At 38.4% G+C, this 26,542-nt stretch overlaps 1 protein-coding gene across 4 annotated transcripts in view; it reads left to right on the top strand.

Annotated features, from left to right (window-relative positions):
- Positions 1–200: 200 nt before the first annotated feature.
- Positions 201–26,542, top strand: part of LOC134790706 (uncharacterized) — a 76,157-nt gene continuing 49,815 nt past the window's right edge. For 2 of the 4 annotated variants that reach the window (XR_010144208.1, XM_063761609.1), the window contains exons 1-2: positions 201–565; positions 963–1,188. Coding sequence is in view for 3 of the 4 variants with exons in the window: in XM_063761609.1 (XP_063617679.1) it covers positions 330–565; positions 963–1,188 (462 nt within the window). In the remaining variant the exon portion in view is untranslated. Of the gene's footprint in view, positions 566–962; positions 1,189–15,587; positions 15,611–26,542 lie in introns of those variants that run through there. The other 2 variants (XM_063761611.1, XM_063761608.1) reach the window with 2 other exon arrangements.

Below are 26,542 nucleotides of genomic sequence, written 5' to 3'. Positions count from 1 at the left end.
GATGCAACGTATGTGTTTATATGTCGGTGCGCGCACATGCGACAAGAAAATATGTATTACAGCGCGATTTTAAAATCGTGTCGCAAAAATTAAATCGCAGTGCGCGCAGTCTCTATTTCGGCCTATAACAACCATATATTAGATATCATTGAATGCCTACTCAATGAAACCTCTTTCAAGCGCAGAGGGAAACTTAGGCAAATTTGCTTTTAATGACAGTTGTTGTCACACAAATGTCAGGCGTTTGCAAACGTGTCATGCGTTACCAAAATTTCCAATAAAATTATACTTTTATTTCACAAGCATCTAGCTTAATTTGGCCGACACTTATGCCTGCGAACTACAGAGAATGGGACTGGGCTGCTGTAGCGGGTGCGTTTCTGGCGTTCACGCTGCCGTTGAGCCTGCTGGTGCCCGGCTTCTCGTTGTGGACGGTAGTACCTAAAGTGCAAGTGACTCGTTTCCACATACTCGCCCAGCACCTCACTTGGCCGCAGTTAAATATTGCCATTCTTACCCTAGTATTGCTGCTGTTTTTTATTCATCTTGAGATAAGAAAGCGGAAGTAAGTAGCATTGAAAAAATATTTTACAGTACCCACCCACCCAGTAGGTCCCGCACTAGTGCGTAAAATAGCACTTTTCGTGCGATGTCAAAAGTTTAAAGGGCCATATGTACTGTAAAACGTTGTACGATACACGTGCGAATAGGTAATTCGCAACTCGTGTCGATTTTAAACACTCCCTTCGGTCGTGTTTTAATTTATCGCCACTCGTTTCGAATTTCCTCTTTTCCGCACTTGTATCGTAAATAACTATATTGGTAGACATATTCTACTTGAATTTGTATGGATGCTACGGCGTTCTATATGCCCGATATTTACTCGTCTAAATTTGTAAAGCATCAGATATTCTTAAGTAGGTACCGTAAACCGTAAGGTAACCACTTTAATATTCTTTTAGGTTAGATGAAATGGTAGAGCGGGTGATGCTAGTAAGCGAAGCAGCGGACAAGACAGTAGAAGAGGAGAGCGGTAAGCAGGCGGGGGCTATGCGCGCGTGCGTCGAGCTACTAGACACAGCTGCCGAACAGTACGAGCACCTGGTGCTGCTGCGTCAAGAGCTAGGCCAGTTACAGCGCAAGCAAGGCCCGCCGGCCATTGACAGCTCGCAAGACATTAACGAATAGGTCAGTGAACCGCTGTATGCCGAAAACGAGGCCAAGAGCTTGCCATCGAGAGCGCAAGCAAGGCTCACATGTGAGTTGTCGACTTTGATGGCTGACCTGCTGGTTCTGTACGAGTAGGTAAGTGAAAAGTTGCGATGAACGAGGAGGGTTACGAAAGGCAAGGTGAAAGTTTTCTTTATTTAGGGGTAGATAATTACAACGATGGTACCCAGTCAGCCATCAAAGTAAAAAAAAAAATCAACAGCGCACCGACTGTAGGTACATGTAGGTACCCACGTTTTACGTCGTTAAGAGGACCGCTGCGAAGAAATTCGATTTTTATTCGACGCTCTCAGCGCTAGAAGTGTTCATTAGAGTGTACTGGGCCCCGCGGGACGTTGTCGACGCGAAAAAACCAATCTGGAGCCGGCAATTATGGCAAATGACCTAATTAGACTCGGGACGGTCGCCACCGCAAGATTTTTCACCGCGTCTTTGCGGTGTTTCACGCGAATTGCCTTTTAATAAGCGGTGAACGATAGCTGTTTGGTCGGTTTGGTTTAAATTAAGTCGCAAGGATAAGGTATAATGCTGTGACAATGTCAAATGTGGGAATATGCAGGTAATAATGCTCTGTCTAACCGCATAAAAGCAATTGATAGATTGACGAATCGACACTTAACGTTAAAATAGCAGAAAGAAGACCTATATAGCTGCATGAGTTGCAAAGGTTGCCAATATGTACCTATACATGTACATACCTATATTAAGTACCTATACCGGAAAACATTATTAGGTAGGTACATCTGATTAATCGATTGTCAAATAAAAGAATAAAAACAAAGAAGATCACTGGGAGCTATTAATCGGTGGTAAAGATGATTATTATAATAGGGATGTTTCCTGTACTTAAATTATTTCAAACCGTGCACGAAATAAAGCACCAGATAATTATTAGTAGAGATGCACCGGATATTCGATTACTATCCGGTATCCGGCCTATCCGGCCATGATTTTAATATCCGGCCGGATACCGGATAGTGAACTACTATCCGGCCGGATACCGGATAGTAATATTGCTTGATTTCGGAGTAAACTAATTTGGATTTAAGAAACAGTCATGGTCATAATACTCATAATCGTACTTGTTTATTATTTTAAAACAATTAAAACATTCCACTGAGTTACACGCGCACTCATATCGAACCTAGAAATGTGTCCGCGCGAACGTTCACTAGGAGTCTAGGAAACAGGTCAGACCTGCAGAATGCACACCTGAAAAACCGAAACGTAGGTATAGTTCCGCTGGCCGGATATTCGGCGGCCGGATACCGGATATTCGGCCGATGGTCAGGCCAATATCCGGTATCCAGTATCCGGCCAAACAACTATCCGTTGCATCTCTAATTATTAGAAAAACATAGATAGCAGCTACTTTTAAACACAATTTGTATTTAAGGCGATGGTAGCGGTGGGTAAAATTTCAGATTCTGTCAATTTACCCCATTTCACACACAAGCGCACTTCACGCACACTACCTCACTTTACTGGGACAGGTCAGTGACCCATCATGTTTTTTAAGATTGGACTTTTAGTTTAGTATTGACCACTAGCCTCCTTTGAGGGTAAAAGCGTTCCATTTAAAGATGAAAGAGAAATAATGCATTTAATCTTGCTTTCCTTGTCTATTCATGTCAAACGTGACGTACCTATTTAATTCATTTGATTGTTGACTGTTTTACTACCTAATATTGCTTTGTCGAGATACGCGTTTTGTACAATTAAAGCGATTAAACAAGATGTCATTAAGTCAGATGTAAAATGTTATTTACTACTCTATACGGTTTTTCATAAGGTGCAAAATCCATTCAATAGGAATTTAAATAAATAAAGTTTCGGCAGGGTGGCAATTCCATTTTGGCGGATAAAGCGAAACAGAATAGTTCTTACGAACCTGCTTACAAATTTTCACGAGAATCAGTTGAGAAATGTGATCTGCAAAGGAGAACATACAAAAGCATTTTTGCCCAAGCTGAAACCGAGACCTTTGCTAACGCTCGGCCAATGATGGTTTAGGTACACCTATAAAAAATGGTTGTCCCTGCTGTAATTTTAATATCTTTATATTTCAACTGGTATAGTTTTACCTTAAAAAATAATCGGTATCGCTAAACAATAGCGGTTACTACTACTTATACGTTCACGAAATCGGTATCTGCATAACTTGATTGTTAGTAAACTAACCTGGAAAATAATCTCAAAATCACCGAAACATTTATTTAAGGAGAACATACAAAAGCATTTTTGCTCAAGCTGAAACGGAGACCTTTGCAAATGCTCGGCCAATGATGGTTTAGGTACACCTATAAAAAAAGTAGTAGTAGTAGTAAACTCTTTATTGTACAAAAATACATATTAAAAATAACATACAATTAGTAAGAAGTACAAAGGCGAACTTATCCCTTTGAGGGATCTCTTCCAGTTAACCTTTGAGTAGATGAGAGGAGAAAGTGAAAAGAGGGTGACAAATGCAGCAAAATGTACAACAACGTGTTTAAAATGTAAAAATGGTTGTCCCTGCTGTAATTTTAATATCTTTATATTTCAACCGGTATAGTTTTACCTTCAAAAATAATCGGTATCGCTAAACAATAGCGGTACCTTACTACTTATACGTTCACGAAATCGGTATCTGCATAACTTGATTGTTAGTAAACTAACCTGGAAAATAATCTCAAAATCACCGAAACATTTATGTACAGTCACCTGCAATAATATGTTACGTCATTAGCGCCAACTTTGCCTCCAGGGAAACTTTGCCCAAAATGACAATTTTAAACAAATTCGTTAATGTAGAAAAAATGATAATAGTTATGGCCACCCTGCTGTTTTTAGTAGAAAATAGGTTATATTTCTGACAAAGTATATGCCAAACTTGTGCATAACTTGACTTGGGAATTTTGAGCGAGTTGTCTAATATAGGGTATATTTCGGCGGGCAAAAAATTGATAAATAATGAATGCAAGTAGAAAAAATTGAGAACCCTTTGACAAATATTTCCGGGTTTGAGTTATAACACATGAAGCATAGATTATGTCTATTGAGATTTAAACTAAAAAGGCCTAAATACACAAAAGTTTTAGCGGTGGTCAAAGTAATCCGGTAATTTGGCATCCATACTAACATTGCCCACCACCAAAAACGGATTAGGGTTGTCACTTTCATCTAATTTACCCAACTTCGCAAGTAAAAGAAGGTTATGTTTGTACACTAAAATAAGTTTATAAATATATACTGTATTTAATTTGTCTTATTATCCTTTATTTTGTGTTTTATCCTGTCCTTTTATGTTTTATCCCGTTAACGAATGAAAAACACAACAAAAATCATATTTTTGGCCATTAAACTATTGTAACAGATTTTCTCAAAAGTGACAACCCTAGCCTTTGTAAAATGCTTAGGCAAGCCTTATTTGGAAATGGGCAAAAACGGGTAGGCAACATTGCCCAGCAAATTTATTTAAAAGTTTTTACACATATCGCTAAGTTATTTAAAACCTTTAAGTGATCCTTAGACATCATCATCATACGAGCTGTATTTGAATACCAAATTGACGTGGGCAATGTTGGCGAAAACCCCGGATATCTTTGCCCGCCCTCTAAAACGCAAAAAAATGGGTAAAAACACGATAAAAATTTTTTTTCTTTAAATAAACTGATGCGTTTGATCACAGTGGACGTGCTGAGCAAAAAAAGTCATATGATGTGATTTTTTTTGAGAAATTCGTGTTTAAAAAAAAAGCGGGCAAAGTTGGTGATAATGACGGTACCTACTCTTCGAACGCCGCAAAAATATGTGACATGCTCTTATGGTTCTACAAATAAGATCGTGTCAGATATTTTTGCGGCCTTAGTTGTGTAACATAAATTGCAGGTGACTGTACATTTGGAATAATTATTTTATTTAGTTTCAACGAAAGTTTCAAGTTTAGTACGAAAATACTTCAGATATGCAATATGCACAAAATGTAGACCTAATCGAAATAAAACATTGCTTTTTATAGTAAATTTATAAAACATTAGATACATAGGTATACATAACAATAACCAGGCCACAGCGCTAATTGGCCTGTAAGCTTCATCTCGGTCTCCAAAGCCGCAAAAACTCGCTAGTACTTATTGCTGGTCTAGCCGTTATTTTTTTTTGAAGATTTTCAGAGAACAGCACGTACATGCATTATACATATAGACGGAACGAACGGCATAATCATAATAATTTATTCGTCGCAATCCATGGTATTACAGATCTAGGTACAAGACTTTCAGGTATTACTTATACGAATTACATAACTCTTCCTGTTAATAGGCAATATATTAAGATAAAAGTTCTATAATATAATACAAGATTACAATTGTCATCAAAATTCATTGACGTACAGAAGTCAAATACGTTTTTAAAATGACTCAAAATGATACGAGCATAATAAAAATTGATCCCAATCAGTAAAGATGAGTCTTTAAACTTTTTTCATTTTAAGCGAGTTTTGAAGGAACATAATACTTAAATTCGACTGTAATCGTATTGTTTTAAGATAGTTTACTGAGGTTTTCAACCATTATGACCCGTAAATAAGAGCAAATCAAATTTAAATGAGACGATATACGAGCTGATATTTATGTACCCTATTTTATCTACTGGTATGCTTTCTCGTGTGCGTATATGATTTAATGTCAATATAATTGTCAAAAGCAAGAAAATCAAGCTGTCATTTTCATTTGAAGAAGTACACGTGTGCTCCGGTGTAGCCCCAACGGGCATCTGACTTGAAGAAGAATTTTGAGTGATGTCGTCAATGTATGGAAATTGTTCGAAAGTTTCCATTTGAGATCGAATTTCTGTGTTGTCTTTGTGAGTAAAAATATAAATCGATAATAAATTGGTAGCTGAATTATCTAGCTTTCAAAATCATACAGTAATTCAATTACTGTCAAAGACAAAATTGTTTTGCTTCTGTCTCAAACGGAACTCCATATTTTGATTTTTTCATACTTTTAGTGTCGATTTGTAGATAATAACAGCAAATTAAAAATGGCATGAAGAGTCGGTACACGGTTTCTTCGTGAACAAATTTACCTGTAATTTAATGCAATTATTAAGCATTTATTGAACAAATTATGGTTACAAAGTGAGGTCTAAATCGAAAACGTCATATACCGGCCCCTTAATAAATCGGATTGAAATATAAAAAGTAGGTGAGTTTACCGTGACGTCACTACATTCGTTTTCATATAAATTCCATATTAGCAAATCATCAAAAAAAGAAGCTAATTTGACTAGTAGGAATGTAGCCTATTAATTACTAGCAAAAAGCAGAGCTTTGTAAGGGCTCGCGGAGTTTTTCTACCTAAACGTACCGGACTGCGACTTTGATCCAATCCAAGGCTTCTTTCGTGTTCGATTGAGTGGGTACGTAATAAGTCCGTTAAGAACGCAGCTATAAGTGAGAGCAAGAAAGAAATATGCTGTCCGATACGCCTGTCTGTTACAGCATTTACTTTGTCCATTAAAAACGTGTCCAGACGACAAAATCAAATTTCCAATATGATCCACAGTCCACACGTAATATACAATTTCATAAGCGCTTATTATATTACATCCTACACGGGCGCCCAGTACTTTTTGTAAGCAAGCCAACTGGTTTTCAGTGTCAGATGTCACGTGTCAGATGACCAAAACAGCGTGTGCCTATGTTGCACCAAACCTGAGTTCCACTAGGTACAGCCAGGGTTCAGCATCAGCTCTATCTTGGGTACTAATTTCCTAAGTGCTTATCAAGACGAGTAGGATGACCAAAACAGCGTGTGCCGTTGCACCAAACCTGAGTTCCAATAAGTACAGCCAGGGTTCAGCATCAGCTTTACCTTGGATACTACTCTCCTAAGTGCTCATCAAGACAAGTCGGATGACTAAAACAGCGTGTGTCTATGTTGCAACAAACCTGAGTTCCACTAGGTAGGTAGTAGGTACTGCCAGGGTTCAGCATCAGCTCTATCTTGGGTACTACTATCCTAAGTACTCATCAAGACGAGTTGTATGACCAAAACAGCGTGTGCCTATGTTGTATAAAACCCGAGCTCCACTAGGTACGGTCAGGGGTCAGCATCAGGGGTGCTACGGACAGGAAACCTCCTAGAGTGCCGAGTCTCTTGACATTCCTCTTGATCAGTTGATCCGGGGGAAAGGTAAGGGTTCTTGGACGGTGCGCCCCGGGGGCAACGGTAAGTAATCTCTTGATTTTCAAGTAATTCCTTACCGGTGCTGCCAATGTCCTGTCGTGGGGGGGTTGAGGGGGTTCCGCACAGGGTGTCCTCTCAATGAGGGAGAGTTCATCCGAGTGTGTGCTGGAGGGGGGCCTTCGGGCCGGACGGCTGCGGTCGCGGATGAGGCCTTCGGGCCGGGCGCGTGAGGGCACAGGAATGCCGCTGACCTGTATAAAACTGCGGTCCCCGTAACTGTCTAGGCAGAGGGCCTATGATGACGGCCGGGGGGGTTGCCACTGCTGGCCAGCGCCGGCGTGGTGGCCACGAGGATGACCACCTCTATAAAAAATCGCTAAGACAACCTGAGGGGGTGGAACCCGGGGTTTTTCCATCTCCTCCCGGCGTGGAGGCTGTCATGAGGGATCAGTGTGTGGTGTCGCCCTGCATACTACCTTCGAGAGGGGGAGCTTCGGCTCCAGGGCCTTCGGGTCCAAGGAGGGGACAGCCTCGGCTGTCGGCAGCAGGCGGTGTTCGCGGTAGAATGCTCTGCGATCCCGTGTTCACCGTCACCATTGCTGCGAGACGGGCATACCGTGGAGGGTTTAGTCGGTATTTGGCCCCTTGGCCACGAGTCCGACATATCCGTCCTAGTTCTCCGGCTAGGCGGAATGCCTAAATGCATTACTACACGTAAAAAAAAAAAAAAAAAAGGGGTCAGCATCAGCTATCTTGGGTACTGGTCTACCCAGTGATCACATGACGAGTCGGGTATTCAAAACAGCGTGTGTCTATATATGTTGCACCAAACCCGAGCTCCACTAGGTACTGCCAGGTTTCAGCATCAGCTCTATCTTGGGTACTACTCTCCTAAGTGCTCATCAAGATGAGTCGGATGACCAAAACATAATGTGCCTTTGTTGCACCAAACCCGAGTTCCACTAGGAACTGTTTTTGTTGAACTGCACGCCGACGTTGCAACATACAAGTTGCAGTCGTGTATGGGCCCTAAGTCACTGAAGTTTGTATTAATATGCTTATCTTTATTTATAATTTTAGCTTTTCCAAGCAATACATAGTAACACTAAAGGCGCCATTCATTAATTACGTAAGACAATTTTTGTCAGTTTTTGACCCCCTCCCACCCTATGTAAGAAATAATAAGAATAGGCTGACCCCCTCTCCGTCCCGCCCCCTATATTACCATATATTACGTAAGAATCTGAGGGAAAAAATTAGTACACGTATGGTTTGTTTTAGTGTTTATTTTTCAAAAAAATATTTTTATGAATGTTTATTTGTACCTGTACAAAGGTACTTGAGCTCGTTTAAGCTAACTCTGCACCATGTTTTATAGCATAGAGTGTGGAAATATTATTATTATTTTAAACGTCATAATTTCATCGAAATTTAAAAAAAAATCGCATGTTTGTGATCTTACGTAAGAACTATGAAAACCCCCTCCCTCCCCCTTGTAAGAAAAAATAAGATATGTTCGACCCCCCTCCACCCCAAAATCATCTTACGTAATAAATGAATGGCGCCAAAACTGTTTCTCGAAATGAAAATACCCGATTTACCTAAGTTTGCTAACACAACATGACTGATCAGTTCATCAGCGTCACAAAACATACGAGTAAATTGACCTCCGCAGTGATTACAGCAAGATTTATTTTTCTAGTAGTAGTTTTCTAGTAGTAGTAGGTATTCACAGAAACTTAATTGCTAAATTGGGAACAGACTAAGCGAAGCGAGGTGGGTCTGAATCCAAAATTTTAACCCACTTTTGTATTCATCGTTGTTTATGGCGTAAACACCATCGACATTATTGAAATTGAAAACACCGCATAGGTATCGTTGTCTAAGTACCCACAACACAAGCCTTCTTGAGCTTACTGTGGGCTTAGTCAATTTGTATAAGAATGTCCAATGTTTATTTATTTTTTTACGACTAACGCCATCTGTTAGAGAAATAAATAATTAACATTAGCACAAATGTTTGATAACACAATTTGCCAACAGATGGCGCTAGTAGTAATACAAAGTGTTATTACTTTATTTTATTTTTTTAGGATTATAAAATGATATTTTTATGTTTGATAACACATCTAGACATGAGTTTAAATTACTATGTTAAATCTCAAACCTAACAGTGCAGTAGTTTTTCCGTAAAGTGTACCACAAGAATGCATAGTTTGTCGAATAGTGATAGGGCTCGCTTCGCTCGCCCTAATTATACATAAGTATGAAGGCAGGTAATACCTAGTAGACTTCAGATTTATAATAAATGTATTAATAGTTGATCTGCATCTCGCTTGGAACTAGTGACGGTGTTTGGTTTACGACACTCTGGTTTACGAGAGGGCATTAATTCGCGACCGAATAAACGGCGGCCCGTGCAAGTTTGTTACAAAGAGCATACTCCGCCAGTGTTAACAATTAATTTGATTTAATGCAGCAATGTGTTCCGCACTTTAATTGAAGACGTAACAAACGAAATAAGCGAGCTCTTACCCCGAATTTATTTCCGTTTTAAAGTCAGTTAAAAGTTATTTGTGTTATACGCGATTGATTAAAGCATTTTCTTACTTTGTAAATTAGGTACTTATTGAATTGGTGTATGAACAGGTGAAATCAACTAAAACATATATATCGATGCTACTAACGCATTCAAAAATATCATGACACCTACTTTTGTCATTGCTACTAATGGATATTGGCTATTATTATTATAAGTAAAATACTTATATCTCGTGTTTAACTAAAATAATGTGTGAAAATACTCAAAAAAGGCTTTGTGTAAAAAGGTGGAGAGTAAAATAATCTTTTTTTAGCCAAATTAGTAGCGTAGATACTTTTTCAGTTGATTCTACGTATTTACGCAACACAAGCACTCTATATTTCGAAATGAAAACTATCAATTCCTTCTAACCGAAAAACGCTCACACGTCTACGCTCCAAACGTTCACATTGTAAGTCACAAAAAAACTCAATAATATTTCATGCATTTGCAAATACCGGGTCGTTCCCATTTCCCATCGGAACAAGCAGTTTGTCATTTGCAATTCGCGTGCGACGCGAGGCTCGAGGCAGACGACTCGTCTGAGGATGCGGAGCGGAACATCTTCCTCTATTTTCATTAGACGCATCCGCGGGGAGGATCAGTCTGGCAAAAATAAATAAAACTGTTATTGAGATAAGCATCTGCGCGGCGCGGCTTTCCGCTAAGTCCCGCTGTGGCGCGTTGAGAAATGTACCAAGATATGTCGGGATTACGCGCCCGCCTTCCGCGAGACGCTTTTCCGCTGGAGTAGTTATTGAAATACTTCTATTATAAAATTTATAAACATATGAAAATTGATTGAGTATAAATGAAAACAGTTGATCTATTTTACCTCATTGATCAGAACCGTTCTATACCTAAATAGTGAGCCATGTAACCCCTCCTCTTGTTCTGCCTGCAGTTTCACAGTCTGGCAGGTATCGGACTACTCGATGTGCAATTTTACAAGAGCTCACGCGAGTGTTGAACTAACAAAATTCTCATAAACAATCCGCGCATATAAAATCAATTGATTCGCGAAAGCTGCTCTTGAATTAATTTACACTACACAGTTAGTCAGTGAAAATAGATAATCATTGGTATTAATTTATATGTAGAGCAATTCATTTATACCCTGCGCTGTTATTATAGGTAAAAAAAGCTGCGGAAACCTTTTTCTGAGACATTGTTGATTAAAATTTTAAATAGATGCTGAGTTCTATTCGGATTAATGTACGCGTAGGTATAAATAAGTGTTGTCATACAAATTTTCTTAAATACCCCTCCAACATAGGAAATAATGAAAACCGTAAAGCAATTCTAAAGCCCCGGGAACTCGGCGATAAAAAATCTTAAGGCGCCGCGGTATTAGTCGAAGACGTATCTGGTTGGATTATACCGCGTACATAGGCTTGGGCGACACTGGTTGTCGCAAATTGGCCCACACAGCACCTGTGGCGACGACCGGCCACCTGCCCACCCCCGGATTAATTTCTCATCATGCCGCCCGCCTTCTTGAGAAATAATGAACACGACATCCTTGGAGAAAAATGCCACTAAGCCCAGTTCTACTTGATTAATAAACTCCTTGAAGCTTTACTTCAGTTTTTACGGCTGTGTCTGGTGAAATTGAACAATAAGTTGGCATAATCAGGCTCCTGCTACGAAAATATTGTTAGGTTCTCCTTTAATTTAAAAAGTACTATAGCGACCCGCACCATGCTTTAAACACACGGATATTTATAAAACATACCTAGATACATTTTATAAAGAAAAGTGCTTGCTACTGCACGGTATGCGGATTGAGCAAAATTTGGTAAACTTTCGCAAGAGGTGATCTGATGATGCAACCACATCGAGTTTGGGCTCGTTACTTTTAAAGGTAGGGTCAAGTAGCAATGGTTGTGTAAAAGATATGGGGTACGGTCAGCAATAAAAGCGTAAATAAAGACGTGTTTGTTTATAATTGTGGTTTTCTAGAGTATCTAATTCGGTACGTACCTCTGGGTACCTACTTCCGCAGTTACGAGTCGGCTTAAAAACAAAACGTCTTCGTGCTTTATCCCTCCTTTTAGTTCGATTGATAGAATATAATATTTTTGTAATGACAAGAATATTGTGACGTCATACAATGTTTTAGCTGGAACCCTAATGAGGGCGGGAATCGGTGGTAACGTGCGTACCTACTTACGCGTGCGTTTACCAGTGTTCGCGACGCAGATGGCAATTTCACGCTTCACAGATCTTGTCTCGCATGCGTATGTATTGTTTTTATCATCGCAATTAAGTGTTTTGGTATATCTGTGCTGGGCGTAAATTAGGGGGAATAACATGTATTTTTATTATTTTAAGTTTCGTTAAATGACACTGACGCTAAGAAGATGTAGTAAACACCTGTAAAATGGATGTGATAATAAAAATAATGAGACTTTACCACAAACTTCTAAAATAAGGACCGTATTGTTTATTATGGATACAGATAAAACCTGGTCTAACTGTTGACGTGTGTACTATTTTGTATTTTATGGGTATTTTTGAGCCATATCTGATATAAGAAGGTTTTACATTTATTTTATTTTAGGGACTTTATGATGATTTTAATACCGTCTAGCAAATATAATTTGGACAAGCCTATCGAGCTTAATTTGAGACTATTTCACCGATTCCTTGGTACGATTTAAAGAAACAAAAGGTTAATATGCTGCCAAAATATGCCTTCTAAGTGTCCTTTTCATGATTGCTCAATTGAACATCCACAGAATAAATGTGGTGAATTTTTATTTTTACACGAAAACGACTTTTTATGCAACATTTTGGATTCCCGTCAATTTCTGACGCAAGCGAAATGAGGGAAACAGCTAAAAGAATCTACCGAAATCCAAAGCCTAACGGACATTCATGGCGTTGAACCATGGCTAGAGCAGGTCGATAGAAACGTTCCATGATGGTTATATTGTATACCAAAGTCGGGGTTATCGTAAGTAACATGCCATATTCTCTAAAAGGCCACCATGCACAGATACAAAACTTTTTTTCTAACTACAAGCAATGATTAACTAGAGTATGCCCAGGTGTTTCGCTTTACGAATCATATGTAATTGCTGTTTACATAGTACGATTTTTTTTGTGTAATATCTCGTCTTGTTCGCAAACCGCAAATTTTCTTGTAGTATTTGTCCAAAATCGTTGTAGTTACTCGGGAGGATTAGGTTAATATTGTCCAAACCATATGCTTTACGTGATCTCCCAGGACGAAATGTTACTTATTATTAAAGCACTGATTTAACTACATGTGTAATTTTTAAATAAAAATATGATACCAGAAAAAACGGCTAAGTAAAGTTGTACCCATAATAAACGATACGGTCCTTAGGTACCTACCTACCTATTCAATATCAGTTCTTAAACACTAGGGCAACATTTTACCATTAACAAGGGTCATAGAGCTGCTTATGTTTGACTTTTCATCAATTTCTGTTTGATACAATACATGGCGCCATACAGGTATCGGTGAAATATCAAAAATACTCCTAATTTTCTCTTAAAAATGCCTACTGATTGTTGGCGTTACTAGAGGAACTTAATTATTTTTTAACAAATTGTATTATGTTTGGGTTATTTTATTACTTATTAAAAATGGTACTTACACGAGTAAAAGGAATCCTGTGATTTACCACGTTAAAAAAAAAAGTATGGTGGACGAAAATTATTCAAATATGTCAAATTATACACATGGGAAAATTTTAGATTCTTCACCAAGTTTTGTATAGGAAATTATATTTTCCATTTTCAAAACGATTTTTTTCAACTCTTTGGCAATTTGCACGTCTGAAAATTGCATGTGGCGAAATCTGCTAAAAATCAGTTAGACATAAAAACTACTTTTAGAGTAAAGATCTACCTATTCAGTTCTCTCCGCTTACTTTCCGCTTTGACTACGGAATCCTTGGCAGACTTGGTTCCGTAGTAGTTACGAAACCCTAATAAAATAAATATGCCAGCGCGTCTAAGTAGGTATGCAATACATGCTTTCAGACCATATTTAAACGTAGTTATTCGTAGCAGACCGCAACGAACGTCTACAAATTACGCCGTTGCTCATGTGTACGACGCTTGCACCTTTTGGTTGGTATTTCTGGTAATTTTGGAAATACTAAAATTTGATTTTAAATGGAGACATTGTGACCACAAAGTCACGAAGCCGACAGACAATGCTACGTCGGCCGCAAGATGGCCGCGAGCATCTGTCGGTTTGTCGCTCTTTCTTTTTAATGACAGTACTTCAAAACAATTATTTGCTATGAAGTATTATTGCGGTTGAAGTTCGTTCGCGTGAACACTTCTGTTGTAACCGAACGCCTGGAGATATGTAAATTGAAATAACAATCGAGAAATGTATTTTTTTTCTCTTGTAGGCATTAAAGTTAATGAACGCGTTTTGGCAATCTGTATTTCTCAAAATTCTCTCTTTATGGAACAAAAAGTGATAGAATAAGAAATATAAATAAAATAATTATTTTGTTTATTGACTTTAGATCACTACACTGAAAGTCCGTCATCCGATATATACTGATGATATGATTCTCCTATATAGGCTGAAGGTTTAGCAAGTAGACAACTAGACAGGATTTGGGTATGGTTCTTCACACAAATCATTCAATTTGAGTTTGTTGCCGTTACTTAAGACAGTTAGTTCTTTTCAAACATAAATTTGAATTGTCTTCTAGACTTTCGGTCAGAATTATTTATGTCAGTATTTATTGTATTAACATAAATTGGACATGAGTTATTTTATTGCCCCGAATGCGCCGTGAATGCGCTGGATAAAGGTTATGATTGTAATTCGGATTTGTCATAGCTCGTAAAGGCACGATTGTTTATTTGTATTTATAACCATGAATTGGATGTTTTCCGTTGTATTCCGTGTAATGGATACCAATGACATGGTATCCATGATACTAAGATGATTTTGTGAATCCGTTTTCTTCTAACACTTTCCTATCTTTGGTGGTCTTGTCAACTTGTAGTCAATCATTACACCTTATGGAACAAAGTCCCCCGCCGCGTCTGTATGTCTGTATGTTCGCGTAAACTCAAAAACTTCTGAACGAATTTTCATGCGGTCTTTACCTATCAATATAGTGATTCTTGAGGAAGGTGTATAGGTAATTTGTGGACCCGTACGTAGCCGGCGCGGGTCGCTAGTTACTTAGGTATAAAAAGGGCAAATTTAATGCTTGACTACTAAACTGTCAACTTCTTTGGAGGACTTCTTTCTTGTAGGTAAGCAACTATTGTTTTATGGTGTAGGTGCAAGTCGTCTATCACGCGTACCTATTCTGTTATATAAATTGTGCCGTCCATTACTTGGCACATCTTATTATCTAGATCTAATAACAGAGAGGTTATTAGTTAGTGCATAATGGTAACTAATTCCTTGCCTTCATTCTTTATGACAAATATGACAATACGACCTACATGACAAATAGGTACGACGTCTGATTACACGCTGTGCTGTGCTGTTCTGCGTGTGTGCTGTGATCCCAAAATGTACCTACATTGTGTTTTAATAGACCAATATTAAATTCAAATTACGATAGCGAAGCATCATCTATTTTCAGAAATGTCTCTAAACGCCACTTCACCCTCATTGACATTTGTTGTCGCTAACCGTTCCATCATTCGTGTCCAAACACAAACACGACGTATCACATTGATATTATCCCGGCACAAATCTGTGTAGTGGTCGAATGGAGCATATTTGTGGGTGAAGAGAATGGCCCTCGAGCGGCGGGGGTCCGGCGTTCAACGGTCCTTGTGCTTTAATTTAATAATCGCATTTTGAACATGACGCTAAACCCACATAGCTGAGCGGTGCGAGTTACTATGACAGTTTCCATGAACTTTATCCGTGTATAATAAAGTTCAAAGTCATTGATTTGCTGTGCCATGATTGCCTGTAGTGTAGCATAGGACATCGATGCGACAGTCTATTACTGCTTTGCTTGATTGTTTATCTCTGAGTACAGAGAAGGTGTGGGATTCAGAGTGATCAAAGTTTAGGGAAATATTACAAACTGTAATATTGTTATTAGAAATCCTGCATAAACTTTAATAAAATTCTAATTCATAGAAATTTGGTAAGTAGTAAAAAATTGAGAAAAAAATGCATGAATGCTATATTAGAATCTTATTTTATTATTGGCTGTTTTATTTTTGGCTGTATATCCGTATCGATATTTTGATTGTACTTACAAAAGACCAAAATGATGATATAGAATAATATAGATGGTCAAGCAAATCTTGTCAGTAGAAAAATGGCGCGAAATTCAAATTTTCTATGGGACGATATCCTTTCGCGCCTAAATTTTTCAAATTTGCCGCCTTTTTCTACTGACAAGATCTGCTTGACCAAGTATATATTCCGGGATGAATCCCTGATGGTAAGATCCATTACCTAGCTCTACCTGGACGTGTAGTATTCTATACCTGGACGGACTGTCCACAGCCAGGGTTGCTCTGCGCGTAATGGCGCATTGTTCGTGTTGGCGCCACGTGGATACCATAAGTGTTGTGTAATATATCTCAGCATCATCAATGCCACAATGTTGCTTGTTACCGCAGTGCACCCACGCTGTCATTTCTACTAGTAGGTATACGTACACTCTTTAGCACAAATCTGATGTTTATAACCAAAACAATAACTGGCAATCTCTAAACGCTGAAGCTTCTAGAGTAGACCACTTACGAGATCTTAGACCCATAAGGTGAGAATAGATTACACAGGAAATACGATGACTATTGGTTATTACATTTGGTGTCACACTCAGTCTTTGTCTGTGATCAGTTTTTATCTGTTGGTACTGTATTTTACAATAAATATACCTAATATTCGCCGTGTACTTTTGAGAGAAACAAGGGATATTCTTGTTCAAATTTACATAAGCATCGATCGATAATCACATTATACTTAGTGTTTTTCAAACGGGATGGTGGCATTTGGATTTTATTTTCATTGTATGCCATTGACGTTTCAGACCAATCCTTTTTAACAAGCTTTTATTAGGTCGACCTGTATGTAACTAACTATGTAATGGAATCTAAGGCAACTAATTTAACCATCTTCCAAGGATCGTAGCGTCATGAAAATTGGCAGCTGTATGTAGTTCTGATGACAATACAATAATATGGTACTGTCGAACTGATCTGATGATGGAGACAGGAACTCTGCGATGAAACAACGCAACCTAATTGTGTTATGGGTTTTAGAATTGTCTCGATGAGTATTAGTTGTCTGTCGTAAGAAAAGTACAGTCAGCGATAAAAGCTTGTACCAAAAATGAAATTTTTGCCAAAAACTTATTATTTAATATACCTAAATAACTTGAATCCGTACCTATGAAACAGACACTTTTTTCCCGCTGTTTAAAAATTGGTCTTTGATCTTTAACCTTTGAACGCGAAACGGCGCATCCATTTGCCGTGCCACTGACGCCACGGGGGTAAAATTTAGTTTTGTGAATAAATAATGCCAACCTAAAAGTGGGGTGTTTTTCAGTAGATTTTCATCAAAAAACGATCGACGTCAAATGCCGTCTTTGGCGTCGTTGTCACGATTTTGCGTTGACGTCAATTGCCGTCTGTGGCGTTCAAAAGGTTAAACTCGCAAAGTACCTACATATGGTTATAAGTGCAGTGGCATTTCTAATATCATGGCATGTAAAAAAACAGAGTTCCATAAATTAATTAACCATCAAAGAACTTATGATTTTCATAAGTGAGAAATTGTACCTACATTTTAAAGAAAAATCCTGGGGATGTGAAGGGAGTCACTTTGTTAAAAATTAGTGCCAGTGCTAAATCTTCGCATTAGGTTACCTAGCGCACCATGGCTCCTTTACGATGCGACGGATTATTTATTCTGTGGCGATGGGGAAAGCGCTAGTGATGAGAACATTTTAACAATGTTGAATTGGGGCCATAAACATTCCATGATTATGTTACCCTGGTTCTATACAAGTGGACGCCTAAATATGGAAAATTTATTTTACGACCTCATTTCAGAACAGTCTTTTGTTAAATTTCAAATGTTCGCATATAAAAAATCTTTGAAATGCCTTGTACTCGCCACCAAACCATAAACAAAGTAAGTGGACGTTAATCATCACTAAATGTCTTTATAGTGAAGTACCCCCATTTTATTTCAAATGTTAACGATTCAGCCCCGACAGTCTCCGCATCATAAGCCTTTTCATCTGTCAAGTCTTAACAGCCATGGAATTGGGCTATAATTTACGATTTTATCTTATACGGCACCCCGCATAGGGGTACTGGTCAGTGTTGTGAAAAAAGTTGCAGCGGGTGATACAGGGATAATGGTGCGCGGTGACCGCCCGCAATGACCACCACGCCCGCTGTTGTGACTTGCCAAAATAGAGTCGTAATAATGAGAGATGGCCCGCGTATATTGCGCGTAATTTAGAGTGATCGCCTAACGAGTAGGCTGCGGCCCGCGGCTGTTTGTCCGGCCGTGCTCCTGTTGAATTACTGCTCTGAGGGTGACTCAGTTTCACTTTTGTTGGCCACTTTATGTCTATTTTGAATTTATGACCCAGGTAGATAATAGATTAAGTTACGTCACGCCCTTTATAACGCGCTCAGTAGTTATGATTCTGCCCGTAACAACATATGTCGATAGCGCTGAGACGGATGGGCAGCTGTGCGGGTCGTGAAGCGTCGTCGAGATCGCTAAGCCAACATCCCAGATTGATGCTGTGCGAGTCGCAAGTGCCTGACAAATAGTTGGTCCGGCGGAGGCGTCGCAAGGCGTCTTGCCATAAATAAGGATTACTCTCGTGACCACGCAGTCTTGCGGAGTGGACGCAGCACGAATCCTGTGACGTCTTCTGAGCCCGCTCAAGTCGTTTTGTTCTCGTGTCAAATGTCTGTGCTGTCCGCATCGTTTATAACTATCCACTTGAGCCTACCCCGTCCTATGAAAGATTAGTTATATGTATACCATCATATAAGTACTCACGTTTGGGTGTGTTTAACGACACAACGAAGCTGAAGTCAAGATTTCTTCCTTAAGTCGTGAATCTGCGTTATTTCGGCGCCTAAGCCCTGAATTACAAGTTAGGAGACGGGTATCGAGTGGAATGCGGGATGCGTTAAGCCAGGGCCGTTTGAAATTCGGCGGCGATGTTTCAATTGCAAGTGCGGCTTAAAGTCACCCCGCGAGGGAGGCGTCGAAACGTGCGTCAAACCCCATCTTACCTACGTTCTACGCTAGCTTTATCCTTTGACTAATATAATACTGTAATGCTGAAAGACGCTGATAATGTAACAGTTTTATAATGAAGTTGTTTTTCTAATGTGTTGCATTTGCATGCCACCTTTTGTTCTTTTTTATTGGCCGCTAAATAGAACAAAGTGAGGGGGAGGTGGTATTTAGGCTGCTTGGTTGTTGATTGCTGCCATGTACATTTGTTAAACTGGCTGTAAATTGACACGCTCGATAGATCCGCACCAATTGGCTGAGTTTGAGAGTTTAAGTCGTCAAGATAATCTTCCTTAGACTAATTTGGGTTAGTATCAAAGTTTAATTCGTAAGGTTTACGAGTAGTTATATCTTCCCTTTCGAAGTCGTGAATTGTTTTAATGACAAGTCGATATTTGTCTTCAGTTTGTTACTCTGTGAGATTGTCTTGAGACGAAGATTGTATCGTAGGTATCATAATTACTTAGGGGATGGTGTTATCTTGTCAAAGTTCCAATTACGTCTAGTAGATATATATGGGTGTGGGCAGCGGGCAGCGGGCCGGGACCGGCCGATGGCTAGTCTTCTCACGTCGTAGCGCGGACCCAATTACAATCCGCCATCGCCCCAATGGCAATATAGCTTTATTAAATATATCCTCAATCCTCGTACGCATATATAGCTATATTTTAATCCTCGCGTTGTAGTATGTACCCTGTACACCAGACTAATTCGTCAACATGCAGTGCTACGACTCAGTACGTAAATAACGTCGTATCAAACGCGAACCCTTCCCTTTTTATTATACAACATGTCAGAAATTAAAGGGTTACGTTAATGTTACACCTACATATTGTGAATTCGTTACTTTTTCAAATGCCCTAATCACGGATCTACATAATAATGTGAAACGGGACTTCCCGTCCATCTGACAAGTTGATTGATGGCCGCTCCTAGATTTATTTGCTCAAAAAAGTAGCACGCCACACGTCCGCGGAGCTTTTACAGAAACAGCCGCTGTAATACCTTTGTTTCATTTTTAAATACGGGTCTTTCATAATTAGCGTAATAAATTACAAAATGATAATAATGCGCGGGCCATCTTGTGAACGCTTACTGCCGCGCGTCGGGGGGCGCCGCCGGCGACCGCGTGTCAATCACTCTCCCGAATGTGGAACAATTCTTATTTTGAAAAAGAATAAAAAAATACGTATCACATTTATTTTCCATCTTGCTCAGTCCAGTTTGCATTGCGTTTGTGCGAGGGGAACGGGGTAATAAATCGGTCTTGTGGTAACATCTGTGCTTTATAATAGACGCTTACGTAGGCTTCTTTTCGGGGATTCGATGCGAGCCCGGTGGGATCACTTTAACATGATTGATCTGTTTATTTTACATTTTAAAGGAACATTTTTACGGTTGCTTGTCAACTTAATAACAAAGTGTTTTATTTCGGGACACGTTAAGTTGAGTTTTATTGATAGGTTTCTTTTAACGTTATTATTTTATTCGTTGCGTCGGGTCGAAATCGTAATGTCTCAAATACGAGTATGCGCAGTATTGAAAAGTTGAAATTATGGGTTTGAAAGAAATGTGTGTAAACATTTGGTAAATGGCTAATGCAGATTTAATACTCGTTGCATATTTTCACGAATGACAAAGCTGCGCTTCAAAATTGCTGTAATCCGGTTTTTGACACGTTAAAATTACGTAAACTGTGATCTTCCAGAAGGCACTTTGGTTATTTTGTATAAATATAAATAAATACTAAATCAACACCTGTTTTGCAATTAAATATGTACATATTATACGTAGTGACCGAGAGCTCGCGAGCGTTAGCGAAGGTCTGCGTTTCAGCATAAATGATTTCGTATGTCCGGATGAAAAAAAAAATGTCCTCATGAAATTTTGTGAGTAGGACTGATGATAAAATCGATTGTTTTTGCTGATTAAACTTTAAAAAAATTCTCAAAATGGCGAAGCTATCTTATTCAGTTTAAAGCTATCCTCACAAGGTCTACAGCTCACAGAGCCACTGGTTAAAATATTAAATAATTATTTATGCGATAAATGAATGAATGAAAACATTTATTTTCAGGCAACTATTGGCCCATAGATAAATACCTTAAAACTAGCATACATATTATTACAAAATATATCTTAAAACTAAAAACACAATTATGGCTGCGATGCAGTTCGCAACCCCGCAGTATCTAAATAAACTATAAATTAAGAATTATTAAACTACCTACAGAAAAGATATACTTACTTTAGAATGTTTTACAGAGTTCCCTTAAAAAAACTCTCTGCAGTCCTGTTCATTTCTTGCAGCCACTTCAGCCCCCAAGCAGAAAGCAATTAGTTAAGAGGCCGCCGAACATGAAAGCGCTACTGTCTGCCGGTGTAAACTTTGAGCCGCGTGCGCACGTCGATAACGCTATCCTAAAGCTCGCCAGACTGACAGGTGCTCGAATTACTGCTGCGTTAGTATCTTAATTGGCCGATTGTTAAATTGTATGAGATAAGGATATGGTTTTAACTTTAACCTGATTTAGGAATAGACGTTTGATTGCTCTGTTTTTAGTTTTTATGTAGCTTTTTTGCCGAATTGCACAAGCTTAAAAATATAATAACAGTTACAGCGTAATACATGAACGTAAATATAATAGTACGTAACATGTAAAGTATGTAAAATATTTACTATAGTACATACAAAGTTAAAAATAATTACAGGTACGTAAATACTTTATTTAATTACACAAACGGGTCTACCGTGATATAATTTCATTATTTTTACCTTTAATTCCGACGTTTCAGCTGAGTTGCACCAGCTGTGGTCACGGAAAGACTGCTTTAGTACTTTTTAGACGGAAATACTTTGTTTTTACGCGGGCATCGTTCCATAACAATTTATGAATCTTCTATAAGTACCTACTTACATATTTAGTACCTACCTTTGTGTATATTTATTTAAATCTTAATATCGTATCGAAAGTTAATTTCATCCACATTCCTAATAAAGAAGCGACTAATCTTTCTTTGCTTGTGTAATAATGTAGTCATTTTTGTATTAAATATTTATAAAGAATGAGCGCAAGCGTTTAATGCAGTTAGTGTTGCTCGTTAAGCGCCTGCGCCGATGCGCTGGCGCAGAAGCTATCGGAAGCAATTACACGTCGTTCACTTTATTAATTTTCATAACTACCCTCGCGACATCAAAGCGCGCCGCCGGCCCGCGCCCTCGCCCGAAGCTGTGCCGCAAGTTAACTCGACAAGCGGATTTTGTATGTTATAGGTATTGAAAGAATTAAGAAGCTAAAAGCTCGCTTCAATTGACTAAAAAATTACTTAGGCGTTTTTATATCACCTTGTGAAAGTGTAGGTAGTAAAGTTTTTCTATACTTACCTAAATAATATCATGTTTGACTTTGTGTACGTTTAAATGTATAAATTATCATGGTCGAAAAAATTTATCAAAATACAAAAATATTTATATTTATATTACCAAAAGGTCTACTGATAAAAACTGTTATTTTCATTAGCTATAACGAAATAAATTTGAGTGATCAATCGATTGCAATACATTACCTCACTTAGGTGTAAATACATTTTAGATATGTAAGTACTATTATATAAATTCATAAGTCTAGTCTGGGTAATACTTATATATTATAATCATTAAATCAAAGTCGATCATGACTTATTAATAAGGTTCAACTAATAGAGCCCAACTCATTGATGTCCAGTGGATCTTATTTCAATTCTTTGAAACTACACTGCCCGTGTACTATCCAGTCGAGGTTCTTTGCCATATTTACACACCTAATACTTAGAAGCTAGCTAGCTCTTTTGGCCAAAATGATTTGGATGAAAAGGTAAATTTCATTTCCATACAGAAATGTGGGAACTCTCATTAATTTTCTCCCTTGTTTTTCCGTCCGTCCGTCCGTCCGTCCGTCCGTCCGTCCGTCCGTCCGTCCGTCCGTCCGTCCGTCCGTCCGTCCGTCCGTCCGTGTAATACATATATTGTGTTACACTTCGTGCTGCACATGATCATGGCGCCGACGGAAGATCAGCGCTAGCTCAGCCAGGCAAGGTTCATGCTGAGTCGGGCCCATTTCGTGGCTTATATGTTAAGTTATGTTACGTGTTGTTTTCTTCTTTTATTTTGCCTTGAATTAAACGCTCTCTATTCTCTATTCTATTTCACTCTATTCTAATACTTTCAGTCGGCGCATCAGTATCGGGTTTCACGTAACTTGCGCCACATGGTACTTTGTATCAGCGCTTCTGTTTGCCTCGCCGAAACCCTTGAAGACCAGCACTCGCCTGGCACCGTCCCGTTCTTTGATCTCCACGCGACACTTAAATGCTTCTTCGGCTACTTTTAAACACGACTGTACTCTGTATCTATGACTTGATGTAAACATACCTAATGATAGGCATTAGGGTAAATTTTGAGATATTTAGTTAAGGGTCAATAAAACACGAAAAAGGAATTAACTGAGCCTTACAACTAGTTTAATAATTCTGTTATAAATATGTTTAAGTACCTATTAATTACGAGTATGTATCATCAAATATTGTTATTCAACTTTTTACACAAAACAGAAATGATTTCCTGGAGGAGTTTCTTTAAGACCTAAGCAAATATTGTAAATAGCCAATGGCCTAATACTATTTACTTACCTAACTCTAGCAGTCAACCGTAGGGTCAAACACGTAAGCATTACTCTCATATGCATAATAAATGGATATCTATGTACTTTTTAAAAATAAACAAAGGTAGAACCAACGGATAACATAAATCAATAGGTATTCCCAAACAAACAAAATTTACATGCATCACGAGAGGTGAACACTGGAACACAATAGACTTATCTCGCTAAAACGATTCCCACATAAATAAAGCTCATCGGATATGAAACCGTATTTACATAAGAAAAATATAAAGAGGCCTAAACGATAGGTCCATAAGGGCGCCGTATCGGGCGGGGCACTTGAGACCCAGCGCACGTCCGCGGGGAGCGCCTCTAATAACAATACGAAATATCAGTTCGTTCCTCCGATCGCAAATCTACGTCAATAACATATCCAATAGTAGCGCTCAATTCATTTCGACATAATCTAATATACCGGGGCACGTTTCCCGCCTAAATCTACCGCCACATGTCGCCAAGATGGCCGTCCGGGAACTGAAGAAAAAGGAGACCACGAATCGGTAATATCTTTCGAGTCCATAAACTTAAACGTTTATTTGTAGCGATATTTTGTCCTTTTGCAGATATTGGTTTACTACGTAAGCAGCGGGCAGCGGGTAGGGCCGGGCATGCGGATAATAAGCACCTATCAAATATTTACGATTAGGTAGCAGGAAGTAGGTAGGACCGGTGAATGTTTGCTGAACTGACCCCGCGATTCACTATCAATTGGTGTAATTACTTAATTTGGATTTATACTACTTATTACACATGTTTCTGATGTTGCACTATTATTATGCGTAGTTTAAAATAGTTTCAAGATCCAAACATAATGGACATTAAAAATAAGTACAATTTAATTTATGAATATATAGTTACAATTAATACCAATGTTCTGTTCGATTTTAACTGCGTTTTAGTAAAAGTCACATCCGAAAGTAGACATACAATACAGTAATATATTTAAGACCATGTGTCTTGGAGCTTTTGGGCTATAGTTTGGTTGAAGGGTCTAACGGTGCCTGTAAAAGGTACTTCTTAGCATAAGGAACCTATTGTAGTTTGATAATATTATTAGAAATATAATATGTGAAGTATAAATATCCTTATATTTATTATATGAAACAGATTCAAGGAGTAGGTACCAATATCTTGATACAAAATAGTTGGGACACAAAATCAATTCCAACAAAATAATACCTTACACAAAGCTATTTCTTTACGTAATTACCTCAGTAGGTACACTTGAGGTAGCCACGTAGCTTCCTCAGCAACGATAGCTGCACTTACAATGGAAGGCAATTTGGGCCCACCGTCGCGTTCGTCAGTACAAATAAACGCACGAAATTGCCTCAATTAAGCCATCCTTTCTAATGTACTGATTGATCAATCATCGGGCACAATCGAAGTGCTGCTTTGTCTTGGGCCGCATTGTCCGCGGACGTGATGCCCCGCTCCTTCTGAAATGTTGCAAAGACTAATGAAAACGGTAGAGGAGAGATGTATTTTCTATATGTACATATACATTACATTTTCTATATGTACATATACATTACATTTTCTATATGCACGTATACATTACATTTTCTATATGTACATATACATTACATTTTCTATATATAGCCTTTCTTCGGGCTATCTCGGGCCTATTTTAGAGCGTTTAAAACATGACGGAACAAAAAAATTCACTCATTGGCTAAATTTTCACTAGATAATGTAAAACTTTACACTATAGGTAGCGTTGAAATACGTATACAGGGTGGAAAGGCACGACGATCCTTTCCGGAAATGGGAGATAGTTTAGCCTAAGCTCTATATTTTCTCCATAGAAACTATGTTAATATGGGCAACCGTTTCTAAATTATGACCTTTTAAACATCCACGCAAAAAACTACTTTGTTCTAACCCTAACAGGTGACAGGGTCAATGAACTTACTTGTAAACAATCAGTACTCGACAGGAAATTATGCTAATTTGTTGCCATCTAACCATTTATAGGTCTGCTTACAGCACGGTAAGAATCATTGCAGGATTTTCGCTCTCTGTTCAATACTTGAATGAAATAGTTATGTTATTCCTTAATATTAATAATACTAACCACAACATTGTTTACAACGACAGTTCAAATGGTGACATTGACAACCACTCAAAAGTACGCAATCGTCTTATAAATATCTCTGGTTTCCTTGACTGATAAAAAGGTTTTAGTTTCTTAACACGTTTCACAAAATTATTTTCGAATAATTGGAAACTATCTAAAATAATTAAAAATAACAAGTAGGTTGTGTTAGTTGCACCAAATGAACTTGCAAAAATGAAATACTAAGAATAAATCAAGAATAAATACTTCTTCAATACCAAACTAACAAACCTTCTTGCGTGGTAGGAAATAGACAAGACGTCTGATGTTTGAAATTAAATTTTCATTGAACTATACTCATTGAATGTCATATTCTTCAAATAAAAATGTTAGATGCTCGTGGCTATTTAAATTTGTGGGGCTGTGTAAAAGATATGGTGTACCAAACCAAACGGAATGTGAAACTGCGGACGAAATGAGACAAAGGCTAATTGGTGCTTTCTGCGGAGGATAAATGACGAAGAGCATACACTATAT

This window comes from Cydia splendana, chromosome 5, assembly GCF_910591565.1.
Source record: "Cydia splendana chromosome 5, ilCydSple1.2, whole genome shotgun sequence".
NCBI lineage: Eukaryota > Metazoa > Arthropoda > Insecta > Lepidoptera > Tortricidae > Cydia > Cydia splendana.
This window is presented reverse-complemented; position numbering and strand designations above follow the sequence as displayed.